This window comes from Pristiophorus japonicus, chromosome 13 (assembly GCF_044704955.1).
Source record: "Pristiophorus japonicus isolate sPriJap1 chromosome 13, sPriJap1.hap1, whole genome shotgun sequence".
NCBI lineage: Eukaryota > Metazoa > Chordata > Chondrichthyes > Pristiophoridae > Pristiophorus > Pristiophorus japonicus.
In genome coordinates, this window is record NC_091989.1 from 121,594,712 (window position 1) to 121,612,771 (window position 18,060).

General features: G+C 43.4%; 1 protein-coding gene across 1 annotated transcript in view; it reads left to right on the top strand.

Moving 5' to 3' along the window:
* LOC139278184 (dynein axonemal heavy chain 5-like) overlaps window positions 1-18,060 on the top strand; it is a 382,562-nt gene that overhangs the window by 198,216 nt on the left and 166,286 nt on the right. Inside the window, exons 40-45 of the mRNA XM_070896837.1 lie at window positions 1,714-1,848; window positions 6,235-6,342; window positions 9,506-9,659; window positions 13,528-13,674; window positions 15,565-15,806; window positions 16,968-17,144. Coding sequence (XP_070752938.1) covers window positions 1,714-1,848; window positions 6,235-6,342; window positions 9,506-9,659; window positions 13,528-13,674; window positions 15,565-15,806; window positions 16,968-17,144 — 963 coding nt within the window. The remainder of the gene's footprint in view (window positions 1-1,713; window positions 1,849-6,234; window positions 6,343-9,505; window positions 9,660-13,527; window positions 13,675-15,564; window positions 15,807-16,967; window positions 17,145-18,060) is intronic.

Sequence of the window (18,060 nt, forward strand, 5' to 3'; positions counted from 1 at the left end):
CCCGGAGTGGGACTTGCACCCACAACTTTCTGACTCAGAGGTGAGAGTACTACCCATTGAGCCACAGCTGACACTTTTATAACTATAAAAGGATTTATAATGGATTATTTCATGCACAGAAAAAAAATTAATAAATCAAAAATATTGCACATGCAAATGAAGTGAACCCAGTAATGTAGTGCTGTCACCGCACTGCTCTGTTATGTCTGTTATGCTGCGCTGTATTTCAATGCCTAGTAACATTAATATCGTAGTTTTTTTCAGGATCTGTTGCGATAATGGGTTTTCTCTGGTCTTGTAGTGTCATTGTGTGCAGTGATGCTCAGCTTTTTGGGTGAGCTGGCTGAAGTAAGGAATTAGTGGTCACAAATTTGCATTTTATTGTGGATTTAGAAATTTGAAATGGGAATTCCTTTTTGCTCCTGCACCAGTGCTCCATTGGTTTGTCTGGTTTGAACTACATGGGCTGGAGCTTTGGAAAGTGTTATTCTCAGTGATGCTTCATCAAGCGTCTAAAGCCACAAATAAAAAAGCAACACTAAGAACAGATTCCGGCAAAGCATCAGGCTCACAAAATTCAAATGGAATAAACCAGCGGGCCAAGAACAGTCATCGCTGGCAATGCACAGAAGGCAGTGAGCCGAGGGTGGCTATTAACAGAGTGGATTTGTCTACAGCTGGCCTTTACGTACTTGCGGATAATTTGTTTTCTGTTGCAAACAGAAAGTTCATTCAAGAGCTGAGCTGCACCTAGTCCGGGCTCACTGCACTCGGAGTATACATTCTGGTCTATTCTGCAAGCAGGTTCTCAATATGGAGACAGAATTAAACTAAATCAGTATGAAACTGGGCTCAAGAGCTGTAACCATTGATGTTTTCCCACTTATCTTCATTTTGAAGGGACAAGTTATTGAAGGAAAGAATTTCCATTTATATAGTGCCTGATCACATCACTCAGGACAACCTAAAATACATCACAGAACACAAACTGCTTTGAATTGCAGTCACAATTTTTCTGTACACAAATATGGCAGCCACTTTGTGCACAGCAATGTTCCAATAACAACAATTGGCTAGGACACCAGGAACACTTCCCTGCTCTTCTTTGAATAGTGGCTTGGGACCTTTTATGAAAAATACAGTATCATTTTACTCAACTTGTGTGTTTTGGTGGTAATTGCAAACTAAAGGGTCTGTTGCTGTAAGAATCCGATGTAAAATGAGATTGGACAGTTTCAGTTCAGTTCCTAGGTGACATGGGCTGATATCTCAACTGTTCCTAATGCAGAACTAATTGACAATTGCACTCGGAAAGGCCACAATCTGCCTGGTTTGGGAAATGGCCAAAAGAGTCACACTGACGCAGTCGGGGATGCTCTTCTGAGGTTGGGACTGAGGCATGTTGTTGGGTAGAGTACAGGGAGCTTTACACTACACCTGATTGAACTGGGAGTATGTAATGCCGGCATTGGGTGTCTGCTATGGGTAAAGTTCAATTCCCCAGCAATAACATCCCTGGCATTAATGATAATATAAATTAAAAGAAAAAAGAAAGAATAAAGTAGAATTCAGTGTAATTTAAAGGTTTGTTTCGCATGCTTGATTGTGTAAACTGAAGACTATAGATTGAATATCCTAAAATACCGCCTTGCAAGCAGGTTATTCATTGCAGGCTTTCTCTACTCCACCATGATTACTGTCTGTGTGTTTCAGGTTCATTATGATTTTGGACTCCGCAATATTTTGTCTGTTTTACGAACACTCGGAGCTGTCAAGCGAGCCAGCCCTGAAGACACTGAATCTACAATAGTCATGGGTGTCCTTCGCGACATGAACCTTTCCAAACTGGTAATGCAATTTTCTAGTTATTTGTTTTGATTGCGTTTAAAGGATCGTGCTACATTTTATGCTATAAGATAGCTTTTGTGTTTAAAATGCTAAAATATTATGGCCTTGAAATTACATCACGCAACATGTATGAACAATTGTGCAGGCGCATCATGGATTTGGCCCTCAGGAGTGATGGTGGAGGAGATGGAGCGGTTGATTGAGTTGAGTGGAGGGATCAAGAAGGACAAAGAAGGACTGTGCACCACATTTAGGGCCCAAGTTTCCCCAGGAGTTGCTCCGTTTCTTTTGAAGCAACTAGATTTTTTTGGAGTAACTTAAAAATCGCAATTCTCCCCATTTAATTTGCTCCAGTGTAAGTGAGTTAGTTAGGTTTTTTTTAAGTTTAGTTATTATTTTTCAAAAGGGGGTGTTACCAGTCACTTATGCCTGTTTTAGCCATTTAAGCAAGTTTAGACAGCTAAACCTTACTCCAAACTATCTTAGGCCAGCGTGTGTGGCTACTTGTGTCCGCTCAGAAAAACCTTGCAGTGAATTAAGAAATCAGCGCAGGTAGCTAGAGATAGGAGGGGGGGAGGGGGGGGAATGGAAGTGAGAGTTTTTTGCAAAGCACTAAACACCTTCACAACAACATTAAAGAAGCATAAAAACCATCATCAATAATAAATGAAAAATAAATCAATTACTAAAAAATAAAAAGTCCAACCTCGCCGACTGCAGCACGCACCGGCAAGCCCTTCAACCAGGGCTAGGGGCGGGAGGCTCACAACAAGCAGCAGGAGAGCCCTCCGGGGCGCAACACGCCGCAGCGGCAAGCCCTTCGGTCAGGGCTAGGGGCGGGAGGCTCACAACAAGCAGCAGGAGAGCCCTCCGGGGCGCAACACGCCGCAGCGGCAAGCCCTTCGGTCAGGGCTAGGGGCGGGAGGCTCACAACAAGCAGCAGGAGAGGCCATTACTCATGTAGGAGACCAGACAGTGTCAGCATGCTGTTCAAAGACATGAGGCTCCACAGCAGAACCCAATCCAGTCCTCAATCGACACCTGTATTTTTCCAACAAGGATCAGTCCATATTAATCAGGAGTAGGAGCTCTGATTTTTCTTCTATTCTAGCTCAGGGATGCGGAAGACTTGCGTGGCGCCCTTCGTAACCGAGATCAATTAACACAGCACAGATTGACGATTTAAGCTGGGAGATTTTTAATCTGTACAACTCATTACAGGTACTAACAGTACTGTCCACTGACCTACTGAGCCCATCATACACCTCTGAGCTAAAAAAATATTTATAGGGAATATTTTTCATTGCAAACCTTTCTACCTTACCTCACAGTGCAGAGCAAGTTGTAGCTTGGCAGCAGAGAATGCAGGCAATGGGGGTGCGAGTGCGGGAAGGCAGCGGCCGGCCTGTGCGGCAGGCCTCTCGGCCCGGGATAGGGGCAACGAACATCGGGTCATCCCTTCGGCCAGGGATAGGGGCGGCGAGCATCGGGACGCGCTGGGAGGGCGAGGAGCTACTGTGCATGCGTGCAGACTCCACTTCGCATGTGCACAGCTGCCGGCACTGTTTTCGGCGGAGGGCTGCAGCTCCGCCGCCCACTCAAACAGAAACACCGCGCAGGACCCGGGACACACAGAAGAGCTGCCAGAATACGCAGTAAGTTTTTTGCCACCGTTTTGAGCGCACAGAGTCGCGCATCTCGTGTTAGTGCGCCGGAAAAAGGAGTTGGGGAAACTTGGGGCCTTACAGAGGACGTCATTGGTGATTCTGACCAATGGTGTCTCGGTGCTGTTTGCTGGGAGGTAACTGGACTGAAGGATTGAACCAAGAAATGTGGGAGAATTGGGCCTAGAACTGGATGATAATAGCACATCTGAGGATCTTAGAGAGGAAAGTGGGGTTGTAGATAGGTTGGTAGTTGGAGATAATGGAGAGGCTGAAGGTAAACATTTTAACAAAGGGGAGTGCTGACAGCAGTTTTGATGAGTGGAGGTACGAAGCCTAAAGAAAGGGAACTGTTGATTTCTATACGAGTATTGGGCAAAGGGGAAGTAGCTATGTAGTGAGGAGCTGGATTGGGAGGGAATTGCAGGCACAAGAAGGGTGTTCGAGGAGGTGAGCTCAATAGATAAATGGGGGGGCATACAAAGGATTCTAGGCAAAATCTGTGACCAGCTCATGGTATACAATTTCAAAGCAATTTTTGCTTCAAATATACATATCATAGTTAATTACAATCATTTTTTAATACACATTATGAAGAAAGCATAGAGAAAAGATTTGTAATTTTATAATCAACCAGAAATCGGATTGGAAATTAATTTTGTAAGAAAAATACATTAAATTGCCATTAAAAAGATATTGAGCACAAATGTTAATTTATTTTCAACAAGAACAACAACTTGCATTTTACATAGGATATACAGCACAAAAACAGGCCATTCGGCCCATCCAGTCCATGCCGGATTTATATAGGATCTTCCCTGTAAATCCATAGAAAATGTCCCAAGGTGCTTCACGAGCCGTAATGAGACAAAAGTAGACATCGAAGCAGAGGCGATATTACATGGGGTAATGAAAAGCTTGGTGAAAGATGGGTTTTAAGGAGGGTCATAAAGGAGCAGAAGGGTTTAGTGAGGGAATTCCAGAGTGTGAGGCCCAAGACACTGAAGGCATAGCAAGCAATGGTGGGGCTAAAGGGGATGGGTGGATGCACCAAAGACCAGCATCAAAGGATACATTATTGCATCCTAAAATCCACAAAAAAATGTAAAACTCTTTTCATGATGTGTGTCACAAAACTGCTGTGTTTAATGTTAGGAAGAAAAGACTGGCAGTAGTATAACTGGAACAAGAAAACTTGAACAAAGGAAGTTGGAGGATAATTTTATTATACAACTCATTCAGTCCATGGATTGAAGTACAGGGTGACAGCAAAGCACCCAGACTTCTTGTTCTTTCATGAGGCTTGACTGGCAATTTGAGTGCTGAGATTCCAGTGCGCTGCCAGGCAGCACCGGGAGAGGAACACAGCCTGAGAGAGAGGAGTAATGGAATCATCACTGATCCTTGGGAGCAACCACTCTTATAAGAACATAAGAACATAAGAAATAGGAACAGGAGTAGGCCATATGGCCTCTCGAGCCTCCTCCGCCATTCAATGAGATCATGGCTGATCTGATCATGGACTCAGCTCCACTTCCCTGCCCGCTCCCCATAACCCCTTATCCCCTTATCATTTAAGAAACTGTCTATTTCTGACTTAAATTTATTCAATGTCCCAGCTTCTACAGCTCTCTGAGGCAGTGAATTCCACAGTTTTAAATGGGCAGCCCCTTATTCTAAGATCATGCCCTCGAGTTCTAGTCCCCTCCATCAGTGGAAACATCCTCTCTGCATCCACCTTGTCAAGCCCTCTCACAATCTTATACGTTTCGATAAGATCACCTCTCATTCTTCTGAATTCCAATGAGTAGAGACCCAACCTACTCAACCTTTCCCCATAAGTCAACCCTCTCATCTCCGGAATCAACCTAGTGAACCTTCTCTGAACTGCCTCCAAAGCAAGTATATCCTTTCGTAAATATGGAAACTAAAACTGCACGCAATATTCCAGGTGTGGCCTCACCAATACCCTGTATAACGGTAGCAAGACTTCCCTGCTTTTATACTCCACCCCTTTGCAATAAAGGTCAAGATTCCATTGGCCTTCCTGATCACTTGCTGTACCTGCATACTATCCTTTTGTGTTTCATGCATAAGTACTCCCAGGTCCCGCAGTACTGCAGCACTTTGCAATCTTTCTCCATTTAAATAATAACTTGCTCTTTGATTTTTTTCTGCCAAAGTGCACTTTCCAACATTATACGCCATCTGCCAAATTTTTGCCCATTCACAGCCTGTCTATGTCCTTTTGCAGATTTTTTGTATCCTCCTCACACATTGCTTTTCTTCCCATCTTTGTATCATCAGCAAACTTGGCTGCGTTACATTCAGTCCCTTCTTCCAAGTCGTTAATATAGATTGTAAATAATTGGGGTCCCAGCACTGATTCCTGTGGCACACCACTAGTTACTGATTGCCAACCAGAGAATGGACCATTTATCCCGACTCTCTGTTTTCTGTTAGTTAGCCGATCCTATATCTCTCTGGTCTGGAAAACATCCTTTAACAACTATTCTCGTTTCTGTCCAATCAAATTTTTACCTATTCGACTAAAGGGCTGAACAGAGTCAGCTCATAATGACGAGTGGTCCCTAGTTTTTATTACTGTTTAACGGTGCAGTATTGGATCTGAGGAATAATTCTCTTAACAGACACTGGACTTTTATGTGAGGTATTAGTACAAGTACTTCACCATTTAACACTCTCTGAATTCTGGTTCTAGATTGATGAGGATGAACCATTGTTCCTCAGCCTGATAGAAGATTTGTTTCCTGGCACTCAGTTGGATAAGGCTGGTTATCCACAGTTTGAAGCAGCTATTGACAAACAGGTACTGGTCATTCACGGTGTGAACTATTCAAATTCAATACGTTATTTGTGCAGGTTTTAGCAACATTCTGTAATAGAGAGCATTAACTAGATGGACTGCACTGCAGTAGCCAAAATTAGCATTTCAAAATGGTAAATAGGATTGGCGCTGTTGTTGTTTGGCGAACTGACCTCTACCTTGTGGAGACTGAACGCCAAATCTCTGACACCCTCTTCTACCTCACCCTGGACCATGACTCCATTATCGAATATCAAGCCAGCATTTCCCAGACCGTCACTGACCTCACCCACTCTGGAGATCTAAAGATAAGGGGTAAGCCATATAGGACCGAGATGAGGAGAAACTTTTTCACCCAGAGATTTGTGAACTTGTGGAATTTTCTGCCACAAAAAGTTCTTGAGTCCAGTTCATTGGACATATTCAAAAGCAAGTTAGATGTGGCCCTTACAGCTAAAGAGATCAGGGGGTATGGAGAGAAAGCAGGGGTGGGGTACTGAGGTTGCATGATCAGCATGATCATATTGAATGGCGGTGCAGGCTCGAAAGGCCGAATGGCCTGCTCCTGCACCTATTTTCTATGTTTCTATGTTTCCCTCCATGGCCACCAACCTCATAGTTCCCCAACACCACACAACCCACTTTTACCTCCTTCCCAAGATTCACAAACAGGACTGCCCTGGTAGATCCATCTTTTCAGCCTGTTACTGCCCCACGGAACTGATTTCTTTCTAACGCGACTCTATTTTTCTCCCCTTGTCCAGTTTCTTTCCACCAACATCCACGACTCTTCCAATGCCCTTCGCCCCTCTATCAGTTTCCAGTTTCCTGGCTCCAACCTTCTGCTTTTTACCATGGACGTCCAATCCCTCTACACTTCCATCCCCCTCCAGGATGGCCTGAGGACGCTCTGCTTCTTCCTTGAACAGAGGCCCAACCAGTCCCACCCACCATCACCTTCCTCCACCTGGCTGACCTTGTTCTCACATTGAACAACTTCTCCTTTGACTCCACTCACTTCCTCCAAATTAAAGGTGTTACTATGGGAACCTGCATGGGTCCTAGCAATGCGGGGGATATGTGGAACATTCTTTGTTCCAGTCCTACTCGGGTCCCCTCCCTCATCTCTTTTTCTGGTACATTGATGGCTTATCAGTGCCGTTTCCTGCTCTCGCCCTGAACTAGAAAATTTAATTGACGTTGCTTCCAACTTCCACCCTTGTGTCACCTTCACATGGTCCGTTTCTGACTCTCCCCTTCCCTTCTGTAAAGTCCTTACTCTACAGCATGAAACCACACGAGGCACATTCTGGGGACAAGGTCACTCTGTGACCTCAACTCTTTATTCACAGCACTCCACAAGTGATGACCCTGCGTGGAACCTCTCTTTATATACCTGGGAGATCAGGTAAGGAGTCTCTCCCACAAGTTCACCCCTTGTGGTCAAGGTGTGCATCTATGTTGTGTGTATACAGTAATACAGTGGTGTTACATTGTGGTTACATACATGACACTTTCTGTCATGCATGTATGCTTGGGGTTACTAGCCACCAGTTGGTGCCACTGTCAGAGGTCATTGGGCTGTACGCACATGTGTGCGGGCCAGATATAAAAGGCAAGCCATCATGTAATGTAATCACTTTGTGCCCTAATAAAGCAGAGCCAGGTTTGTACCTATGTTAATTTACAGTATTCAGTCTATCGAGTTATTACATACATAACACCTTTCTCGACTTCTCTGTCTCCATTTCTGGGGGATAGACTATTGACAGACATTCACTGTAAGCCCACTGACTCCCACAGCTTCCGAGACTACACTTCCTCCCACTCCGCTTTCTGTAAGAACTCCATTCCATTGTCCCAGTTTCTCCGTCGCATCTGTTCTGACGACACCATCTTCCATACTAGTGCTTCTGATATGTCTTCCTTTTTCCTCAACCGAGGATTCCCCTCTACCGTGGTTGACATGGCCCTCGGCCGTGTCCATTCTATTTCCCGCACCTCTGCTCTCACCCTTCCCCTCCCTCCCAGAACCACAATAGGGTTTCCCTTGTCCTCACCTTTCACCCCACCAGCCTCCACATGTAGCGGATCATCCTCCGCCATCTCCAGCGTGATCCCACCACCAAACACATCGTTCCCTCTCCTTTTAGCATTCTGAAGAGACCGCTCCCTCCGTGCCATCCTGGTCCACTCCTCAATCATCTCCAACACCTCCTCCCCTTCCCACCGCACCTTCCCGTGCAAGCGCAGGAGATTCAACACCTGCCCTTTTACCTCCTCCCTTTCCCTGTCCAGGGTCCCAAACATTCCTTCCAGGTGAAACAGAAATTTACTTATACTTATTGCAATTTAGTATACTGTATTTGCTGCTCACGATGTGGTCTCCTCTACATTGGGGAGACCAGACACAGATTGGGTGACCACTTTGCAGAACACCTCCGCTCTGTCCATAAGGGTGACCCCGAGCTTCCACTTGCCTGTCACTTTAATTCTCCACTCCACTCCCACTCTGATCTTTCCATCCTCGACCTCTTACGCTATTCCAATGAAGCTCAACATAAGCACGAGAAACAGCAGCTCATCTTTCGTTTAGGCACTTTACAGCTTTTTGGACTCAAAATCAAGTTCAACAATTTCAGACCATAACCCCTGCCCCTATATTTTATTTATCTTTTTTCTGCTTTTCTCTCTTTCCCATGGCAGCTGTTGATGATTCTGCCATTTCCACTTACACCCTATCTAGACTCATCTTTTGTTTCTTAACTTGCCCCATTACCCTCTCCTTTTGCCTTACACCATCATCCCTTTTGTCTCTTAATCTCTTCTGCCTTCCATCCAATCACAGACCTTCCCTTTTGTTCTTTCCTCCCATCCCCCCTTTCCCTGCCCCCTACACTTGCTTAAAAACCTGTTACACCTCTAACTTTTCACAGTTTTCATAAAGGATCATCGACCTGAAATGTTAACTCTGTTTCTCTCTCCACAGATGCTGCCTGACCTGCTGAGTATTGCCAGCATTTTCTGTTTATATTTCAGATTTTCAGCATCCGCAGTATTTTGCTTTTGTGGTAAATAGGATTGACTGTATGGCTCAAACTATTTAAATGTTGTCAAATGTTAGGCACAGGAATTATTCGAGAACTATATTGGACTTTGTTTTCAGATTGAGGATGGAGGTTTAATAAAACATGCACCATGGAAACTGAAGGTTATCCAGTTGTTTGAAACTCAGCGTGTACGACATGGTATGATGACGTTAGGCCCAAGTGGTGCCGGAAAGACAACTTGTATTCACACCCTCATGAAGGCAATGACAGGTAAAGATTTTCCTGGTTGATACAAACAACCATTTAAAAATTGTTATGACAGTTATTAGCAATGGATAGTACGAACATATCGGGGCCAAAATTGCCCTCCACCCCAAATAAGTCGCAACTACCATTTTCGAATGGTTCCGTCTGCCCCAATGCGTGGGTGGTCAATCCAGAGAAATTCAGGTGGTTGTGGCTTTTTTTTGGAATGGGGTGGAAGTGGTCTCATCATCAGGACGGAAGTGAGGTTGCGTCGGAGTAGCTGGAAGTGGGGGTGGGTCGGAGTCGCCAACACTCAAAGTCATCAGTGCCGCTGGTACGTCACAACATCCCTCCCCATCAGTTAAAGGGGAGGGCCGCTGCGAACTCTGTAACCACTTCAGTGGCAAACTCTAGGGCACCAGGGAGGGTTTCGGTTGGGCCAGCGGCCTGTCATCCAAGAGGGGTTGCCAGGCTGCCTGTTGGCAGCCCAGCCAAACCTGCGGCCATAATTGTCAGCCTGACCTGGCAGTCAGCCAACAAAAAAAAATAAGATGGCGTCACCGGCAGCGCCACCTCCCCTTTAAGGGCGGCTGCGCTGCCAAGCCACTGAAAGGGTATCACCAGAAAAAGTTGATTGACAGTGGCGGAGGGCCCAACTGACCTATTTTCAGTCAGTCAGCCTGGCTTTGAGTCTAAGGCCCGCCCCCATTATGATCCATTTCCTGTAGGACTTTGAAAATGGATCTACTCACCGCACCAAGAGTTCCAGCGGGAGTACCAGTTAAAAACTCATAGGTGCGCCAGCTTTCTGGCCCAGCTGAATTTTGGCCCCAATGAGTTTAACAGCTCATACTGTTTTGGGAAGATCTTATGTTTGTTAACAAAATTAAAGCCCACGGGATTAAAGGGATAGTGGCTGCGTGGATACGAAATGGTAAATAGGATTGACTGTTTCTGAAAGCGAACGGTTGTTTTTCAGACTGGAGGTAAGCATACAGTGGTGTTCCCCTGGGGTCGGTACTAGGACTGTTACACTTTTTAATATATTAATGGCCTGGACTGAGGTATACAGGGCATAACTTAAAAGTTTGCAGAAGACTCAAAACTCAGAAATGTCGTAAGCAAAGCGGAGGATAGTAACAGACTTCAAGAGAACATCGACAGACTGATGAAATGGGCAGTCACAAGGCAGTTGAAATTTAACCTAGAGAAATGTGAAGTGATACATATGGTAGGAAGAATGAGGAGAGGCAATATAAACTAAATGGTGCAAATTTACAAGGGGTACAGGAACATAGAGACCTGGGGGTGTATGTACACAAATCTTGGAAGGTGACAGGACAAGTTGAGAAGCCTATTAAAAAGCATGTGGGGTCCTTGGCTTTATTAATAGAAGCATAGCAATGATATTATGCTAAACCTTTATAAAATATTGGTTAGGCCTTAGCTGGAGCATTGTGTTCAATTCTGGGCACCACACTTCAGGATACGAGAGATGAGGGGATTCTGTTTTGCGGAGAGAGTAGAAAAACTGGGGTTGTTCTCCTTCGAGCAGAGAAGGTTAAGAGGAAATTTGATAGGGGTGTTCAAGATCATAAAGGGTTTTGCTAGAGTAAATAAGGAGAAACTGTTTCCATTGGCAGAGGTGTTGGTAACCAGAGGACACAGATTTAAACTGATTGCCAAAAGAATCAGAGGTGACATGAGGAAACATTTTCTTACACAACGAGTTGTTATGATCTGGAATGGGTGGGGAAAGCAGATTCAATAGTAACTTTCAAAGGGGAATTGGATAAATATTCCAAAAAATTTGTAGGACTATGGGTAAGAGCAGGGGAATGGGACTAATTGGATAGTTCTATCAAAGAGCTAAACGGCTTCCTTCTGTGCTATATTAAACTATCATTCTATGATTCAAAAGGAACATAGGAACAGGAGTAGGCCATTTAGCCCCTCAAGCCTGTTCCACCATTCAATGATATCATGATTAATCTGTGACCTAACTCCATATACCTGCCTTTGCTCATATCCCTTAATACATTTGGTTGACAAAAATCTATCAATTTCAGATTTAAAATTAACAATTGACCTAGCATCAATTGCTGTTTGCGGAAGAGAGTTCCAAACATCTACCATTCTTTGCATGTAGAAATGTTTACTAACTTCACTTCTGAAAGACCTGGCTCTAATTGTTAGACTATGCTTGACACCCCACCCAGCGGAAATAGTCTCTTTCTATCTACCCGATCTGTTCCCCTTAATATCCTGAAAACTTTGATTACATTTTCTAAACTCCAGGGGATACAACCGTAGTTTGTGTAATCTCTCTTCGTAATTTAACCCTTGGAGTCTGGGTATTATTTTGATAAATCTACACTGTACTCCCTCCAAGGCCAGAAAATCCTTCCTAAGGCATGGTGCCCAGAACTGCTCACAGTACTCCAGGTGTGGTCTATCCAGTGCTTTGTATAGCTGTAGCATAACTTCTACCCCCTTGTGTTCTAGTCCTCTAGATATAAAGCCCAGCATCATATTAGCCTTTTTGATTATTTTCTGTACCTGTCCATGACATTTTAATGACCCAAGTCTCTTTGGACGTTCACTGTTTCTAGCTTTTCACCATTTAGAAAGTACATAGTTCTATCCATTTTGGGTCCAAAGTGGATGAAGCTCACATTTGACTACATTGAAATCCATTCGCAAGAGTTTTACTCACTCGCTTAATCTATTAATAGCTCCCAGAACAACAACTTACATTTATATAGTGCCTTTAATGTCGAAAAATATCCCAAGTTGCTTTACAGTGGCATTATCAGACAAGAATGGATGCCCAGCCAAAGAAGGAAATGTTAGGAGGTGTGCCTATAAACTTGGCTACAGATGTGGGTTTTAAGAAGAATCACAAAGAAGGAGAGGGACATGGAGAGGCAGTGGGGCTTAGGCATGGAATTCCAAAGCACGAGGAAAGCTTGTTAGCTTCAATTAATACACTAAAAATGGACTTGTACTGTTTAAATATTATACTCCAGTATAACCCTGATGATACGGGCAGAAAATATAGAAAATATCACTCATGCATTCTTTTTAACACCTCTTAGACACTCTAGTTTCAGTTATATTCAAAGTGATATGGTGAGGGGTTTTCTACTCTCACCTTGGGACTTATTGAAACCTCTGAACAAATATTATTCTGAGATCTGATTAAACAAAGACAAGTATTAAGTTCCTCCCATCCTTTTTCCACAGTTTTGGGTGGGTGGGGGACGGGAGCTATCTGGGTTACTTCAGAGACAAATCGGTGGCTAGATCTATTGGATATGAAAAATTGACAAAATCTTCTCTCAGTATGTGTCATTGCCCATTTCAGTAGCTGAGTAGGTACAAAAGTAGGTCCAAGTTAGTGCTGAAGAATGGAGCGTTTTTCTACTTCTCGTCCCCCAGTGTCAGCACTGAGGATTTCAGGTCAGGAACAGTGTAGGTCGATATAGAATATAGTTCCCTCTATGATGCCTAATGACGTGCCCCAGAAGAGAAACCACTGCTGTGCCAATGTGAATTTTCCATCTTCACATTGATCATTCCAGTGAGACTATTAATTTGTATCAAATTATGGTCAATTTAATTCTGTTAATTAATTGCTTCAAGAAACTGAGTTGAGATTGTCCAAATTGATTTCATTCAGAATCATTATTGCTGGCAAAGAGAAAAGATTTTAATCACATTGGGCTGGCCAGGTCCCAGAGGTACAAAGACTAATCCAACTTACTGCATCAATCAATTGCCTGACATGTCTTTTAAAATTTTTTATTTGTATTGCAATCATTGGCACTGCTGAAAGGCATTAGCTGTTTCTTGAGTATTTCAGATTAACCTGTTGCCCTTTGCTGCCCAGAGTGTGGGAGACCTCATAGAGAGATGCGGATGAATCCCAAAGCAATTACAGCCCCTCAGATGTTTGGCCGCCTGGATGTAGCGACCAATGACTGGACTGATGGAATATTTTCTACACTGTGGAGAAAGACTCTCAGGGCCAAGAAAGGTATAAGAATGTGTCTGGGAAACAGAATTAAGAGTCACCATCACTCACCAAAATAAAATGTGAAAGATTTGAGTACTTGATAAATTAATATTTGTACTTTGTATTAGAAAACAAAATGAAAACTGGTCTAAATGTTGTGTTCACTATGTAGACAGTTATCAATGTTACCTAATTTTTGGTACGTTTTTTTTGGGTGAACACTGGCCCTGAAATTCCACTGAAGTTACGGCAGTAGATTGGAAGAACCCACGTGGAAATTGTAGGCAATTGAGTTTTATTTCACCGCATGTCACAATGGCGTAGGATATCCCACATATATTACAAGGCAACAATATTACAAAAGCATTCAAAAGGGAAGCTCAGCTAGTTTCTGAAGGTCATTTAAACTGTTACATAAGATTATAGTCTTGAGTATGAGATTATACTCTTATGTATCCATTTTCAATAATCTATACAGTGGAATGTGTGCAGTGGTGAGTTTCATTATATTTGAACCCCTTTTTAGTTTGCTTTTGCCAATAGCTTGCACAGCATAAACTGGGCTCCCTGTGCAGTTCATGTAGTTGATCTGCAATGGTATTAACACTGAAGGCTGAACAATTGTGAATTAAATATGTCAAGTTTAGTGATTAGCAGGAGATAAATCAGTATGTATTGCCACTAATCAGTTGCATGTGTTTTTAAATTGAACTAGCCCATTTTATGGACTGTAATAGAAAATTCATTCTTCTCTGAGTAGTAATAATTCTTTAAAAATGAAGGTAAGTAGAGCAAGGACTGTACAAGAAGATCCCTTGTAACATGGCTATGATGATGATGCACATGGAAATGGTCTGCACATATCCATCAGAGCTGGTCTGTTTTTTATGTGTGATGCGCTTCTTCAACCTTCCTACTTTCACCGTCCCACCATCTCTGCTAAATACTTAATATCCGTGATCCTATTGTACCACCATAACTGTGGTGGAGCTAGAATCGTGATCTGCCTCTTGCCTGAAAGGCTGATTGTGGGAGTGTCTGGGGTCGGGGGGGGGGGCGCGGGGGCGGTCAGGCAAATTAAATAAATCTGGCACCAGTATGGCTTATCTTGGGCACCCATTTTGGGAGGGAAGGGAGCGCAAAATGCAGCACTGGAAAACTGCCTGAAGTGGAACCCGGCAAGCATGGCTAAAAAGTATTCGGGCATTGAACTTAGTCCACTTTATAAAATTGCTGATTCAATCAGCAAACTAGGTCATGACACCATCCTGGAAACCTCTGCCACACTTCTGTAGGCTGCTTTGTACTGGACACTGCTAGCTTGCTGGCATCCAGTACAATCAGGGTAGAGAAGGACAGAGCAACAAGATGTCCGGTGGGTAACGCCATCCTGCCAGCTCTGCCTCCTTTTATTAGGCCGGGTTTCCAAAGAGTGGATGGACCTTCCGCCTAACCCCATCCTCCATGGGAAACTTGCTGGGTCCTGTCCCAATTTCTGTCTCCACCACATCAGAACTGCTAGACTTTCATCCTAGGTACTCCACTGGCCTATGGGGCCCGTAGTATTTCAGGAAATACAGTCAGAGAGAGAGAAGGGAAAAAGTCCATTGCCAGTCTAGAGAGACCAGTGAGACCAATGTTATGGAACAACGTAATGAAGAGGTTTCCTGCTTTGTGATTTTGCTTAAGGAGATGGACAGCATGCAATCCTATAAATATGAATATTTTAACATTTTATACTTAAACTACAGACATGGACATTATGCATACAAGTATTTTCTATTAAATAGCAGTATCCGTATAGTAAGTATTTCAGAGAAATGTGATGATTCCAGCAGTTACATGTCTTATTGTTACATCAGTAATTGTTCTAAGTTTTCTTTTCATTTAAATATACTGAATGTGTTGTAGGTGAACACATTTGGCTGGTACTAGATGGCCCTGTTGATGCTATTTGGATAGAAAATCTTAATTCTGTCCTCGATGACAACAAGACTCTCACTCTGGCAAATGGAGATCGTATCCCAATGGCCTCAAACTGCAAAATAGTTTTTGAGCCTCACAACATTGACAATGCTTCTCCTGCCACTGTCTCTAGGAACGGGATGGTGTACATGAGTTCCTCTGTACTTGACTGGAGGCCTATTTTAGAGGTCAGTGACAGCAGCTTGAGCAGTGATCAGAAAGTTCCATTGAGGCATGCAAATAGAATCATGAAAAAAATATCTTATTATTATGATACAAATGTGCAAATCCCAAAATACCTATGCAAGTGTTTGATTTACTAAAATTGGCACAAAGTTGGGCATGTGTATGGTATTAAGAGGATGATTGTGCTGATAATTTTTTTTGCAAGGTATTGAACATTGTACAAAGTTCTGTGAGATTGGATGAAGTGTTTAGAGTATTAACAGGACTTGTGTGAGTGTGCAACTCTAAGCAGATGGCCTTCAGGACATTTAGCGGATGAAATTGGGTTCTTGAGCTCCTCCTGGGTGCAATAACGGGCGCAAATGTTTTACGACCAGGCGCAGCGAGATCAGCGGCGGGAGTTTTGCGGCGGAGTTACAACGTTGCGCCCTGATCTCGGGCAGGAACCTGAGAAAAAATCTTCAAAAGAGAAGGTAATTTAAAATTTTTTTTACTTACCTCGGCCACCTCACCTCTAAGCATCGCCCAAAGCAGCCAGCCGCCCGATGCACGCCTCCTGCAGCTGTCGGTGTTTTCGACCGGCGCTACTGCAGAGGGCAGAACGCAATTTCGGGTCCGGGGCACCATCTGGGCATTGTGCACGGCGATGACATCACGATCTCCGGGTGAAGGACACAATCGATCAGCCTGGCACTCTGCTTGAGTGCTGGGCCGATCGGGCGGGCTCGCGGCTGCCATTGTGGAGAAGGTAAGTTGGTTTTCCTTTGCAGAGCCTACATCGATGGCCCTTCACTTTAAGGGAGGGAAGGAGCCTTTCACCGTGGCAGCGTTGCACGGCCCAGTGTGAGTGCTGCTGAACTCACCGCCCTGCCTGCTGCCAATTGCGCTCCAGGAAGGAAGTGCAGTGCTTGATTTAGCGCTCCACTTCCTTCTTGGAGCACAAATGTGGAATTTTTTAAAAGTTTGAAACGATTAGCGCCTGGCGTTAATTTTTCAAACTTTTAAAAGTTACGGCCCCAAATGGGGCGATACCCAATTTCATCCCCTTAATTTTCAGACTGTTGTAGGAAAAATGATAGTCCATGACCTAAAACTCTTCTTTATTGTTGTGCAGTTTAAACTACAGACTGTACATAGAACTTAATTATTATTTTTTTTAACAGAGTTGGTTAAAGTTACGTTCATGTCATGAGGCTGAAATTCTCAAGGAGTTGTATGCAGCTGTGTTCCCAGAGCTTTACCGTTTTAACATACAGTCCTTAGACCAAAAGATGGAGGTGCTTGAAGCCTTTGTCATTATGCAAAGTATTAACATGCTACAAGGACTCCTACCACCCAAGGTATAACATTTAATGCTGAATCCTCAAAGGCTAGTTGTTAGGATTAACTATATGCTTTCACACTGCCTGGTTGGGTAAAGGATTATGTAAATAATCAACTGGTCCAGCAATAGTCTATAGTGAGGTCTGTTTTAGCAGGGCCCATTTACACTGCCATTGTTGCTGTCTCTAGTAATTCTATATGACTGCACTCCATGCTTGCAACCAGAAAGGGTTTGGCATAGAAGACCTGCAAATTGGGGCTTAAACCAGAGCTACACCCATTCTAAAATATGTGCTACTGGAAGAAGCAGCACACACCCCCAAAGTGGTGCATATCGGAAAATGACAGGATAATGAGGGAAAGGTTGCTGTCCAAGAAATTCTGCCATTTACACCAGAATTGTTGTTAATTTGTTAAGCCTGTGGAGAAAAGAGAGAAATTACCTGCATAACATGCCAAACTAGGAAGTGGCTGGGGGTAATTTTGACTTTGCGTGATGGTGTAAAACGGGTGATATCGATTCAGCTGCCCGATTTTAATTTTCATTTCACCTCTAATGGACTTCAAAGGTGATTAAAGTACTAAAGAGCTAATCCTAATTAGACTAGGCTGTAGTATCTGCCAAAGCATCCCATTATATGGAAATAGATCAGCAACTTCCCAAGTGTTCCTGATAATCTTTCTGAAATTGGCACACCCAAGGATCTAGCAGAGTATCCATTTTGTTCAGTTGGTGGTCTAAATTTATGCATAAAATCTTTGAGAACTACTCTCTGATCATCCTTAAAATCTGTGTGTCAAAGGATGATTGTAACTGATATGTACATGGCATTTTAGTGCTCATCATTCAGAAGTATAAAATAGCAATAAAACATCAAGAATTATTAATGAAAATAAATAATGTATCTTTTAAGGGGAACTAACCTTATTGGT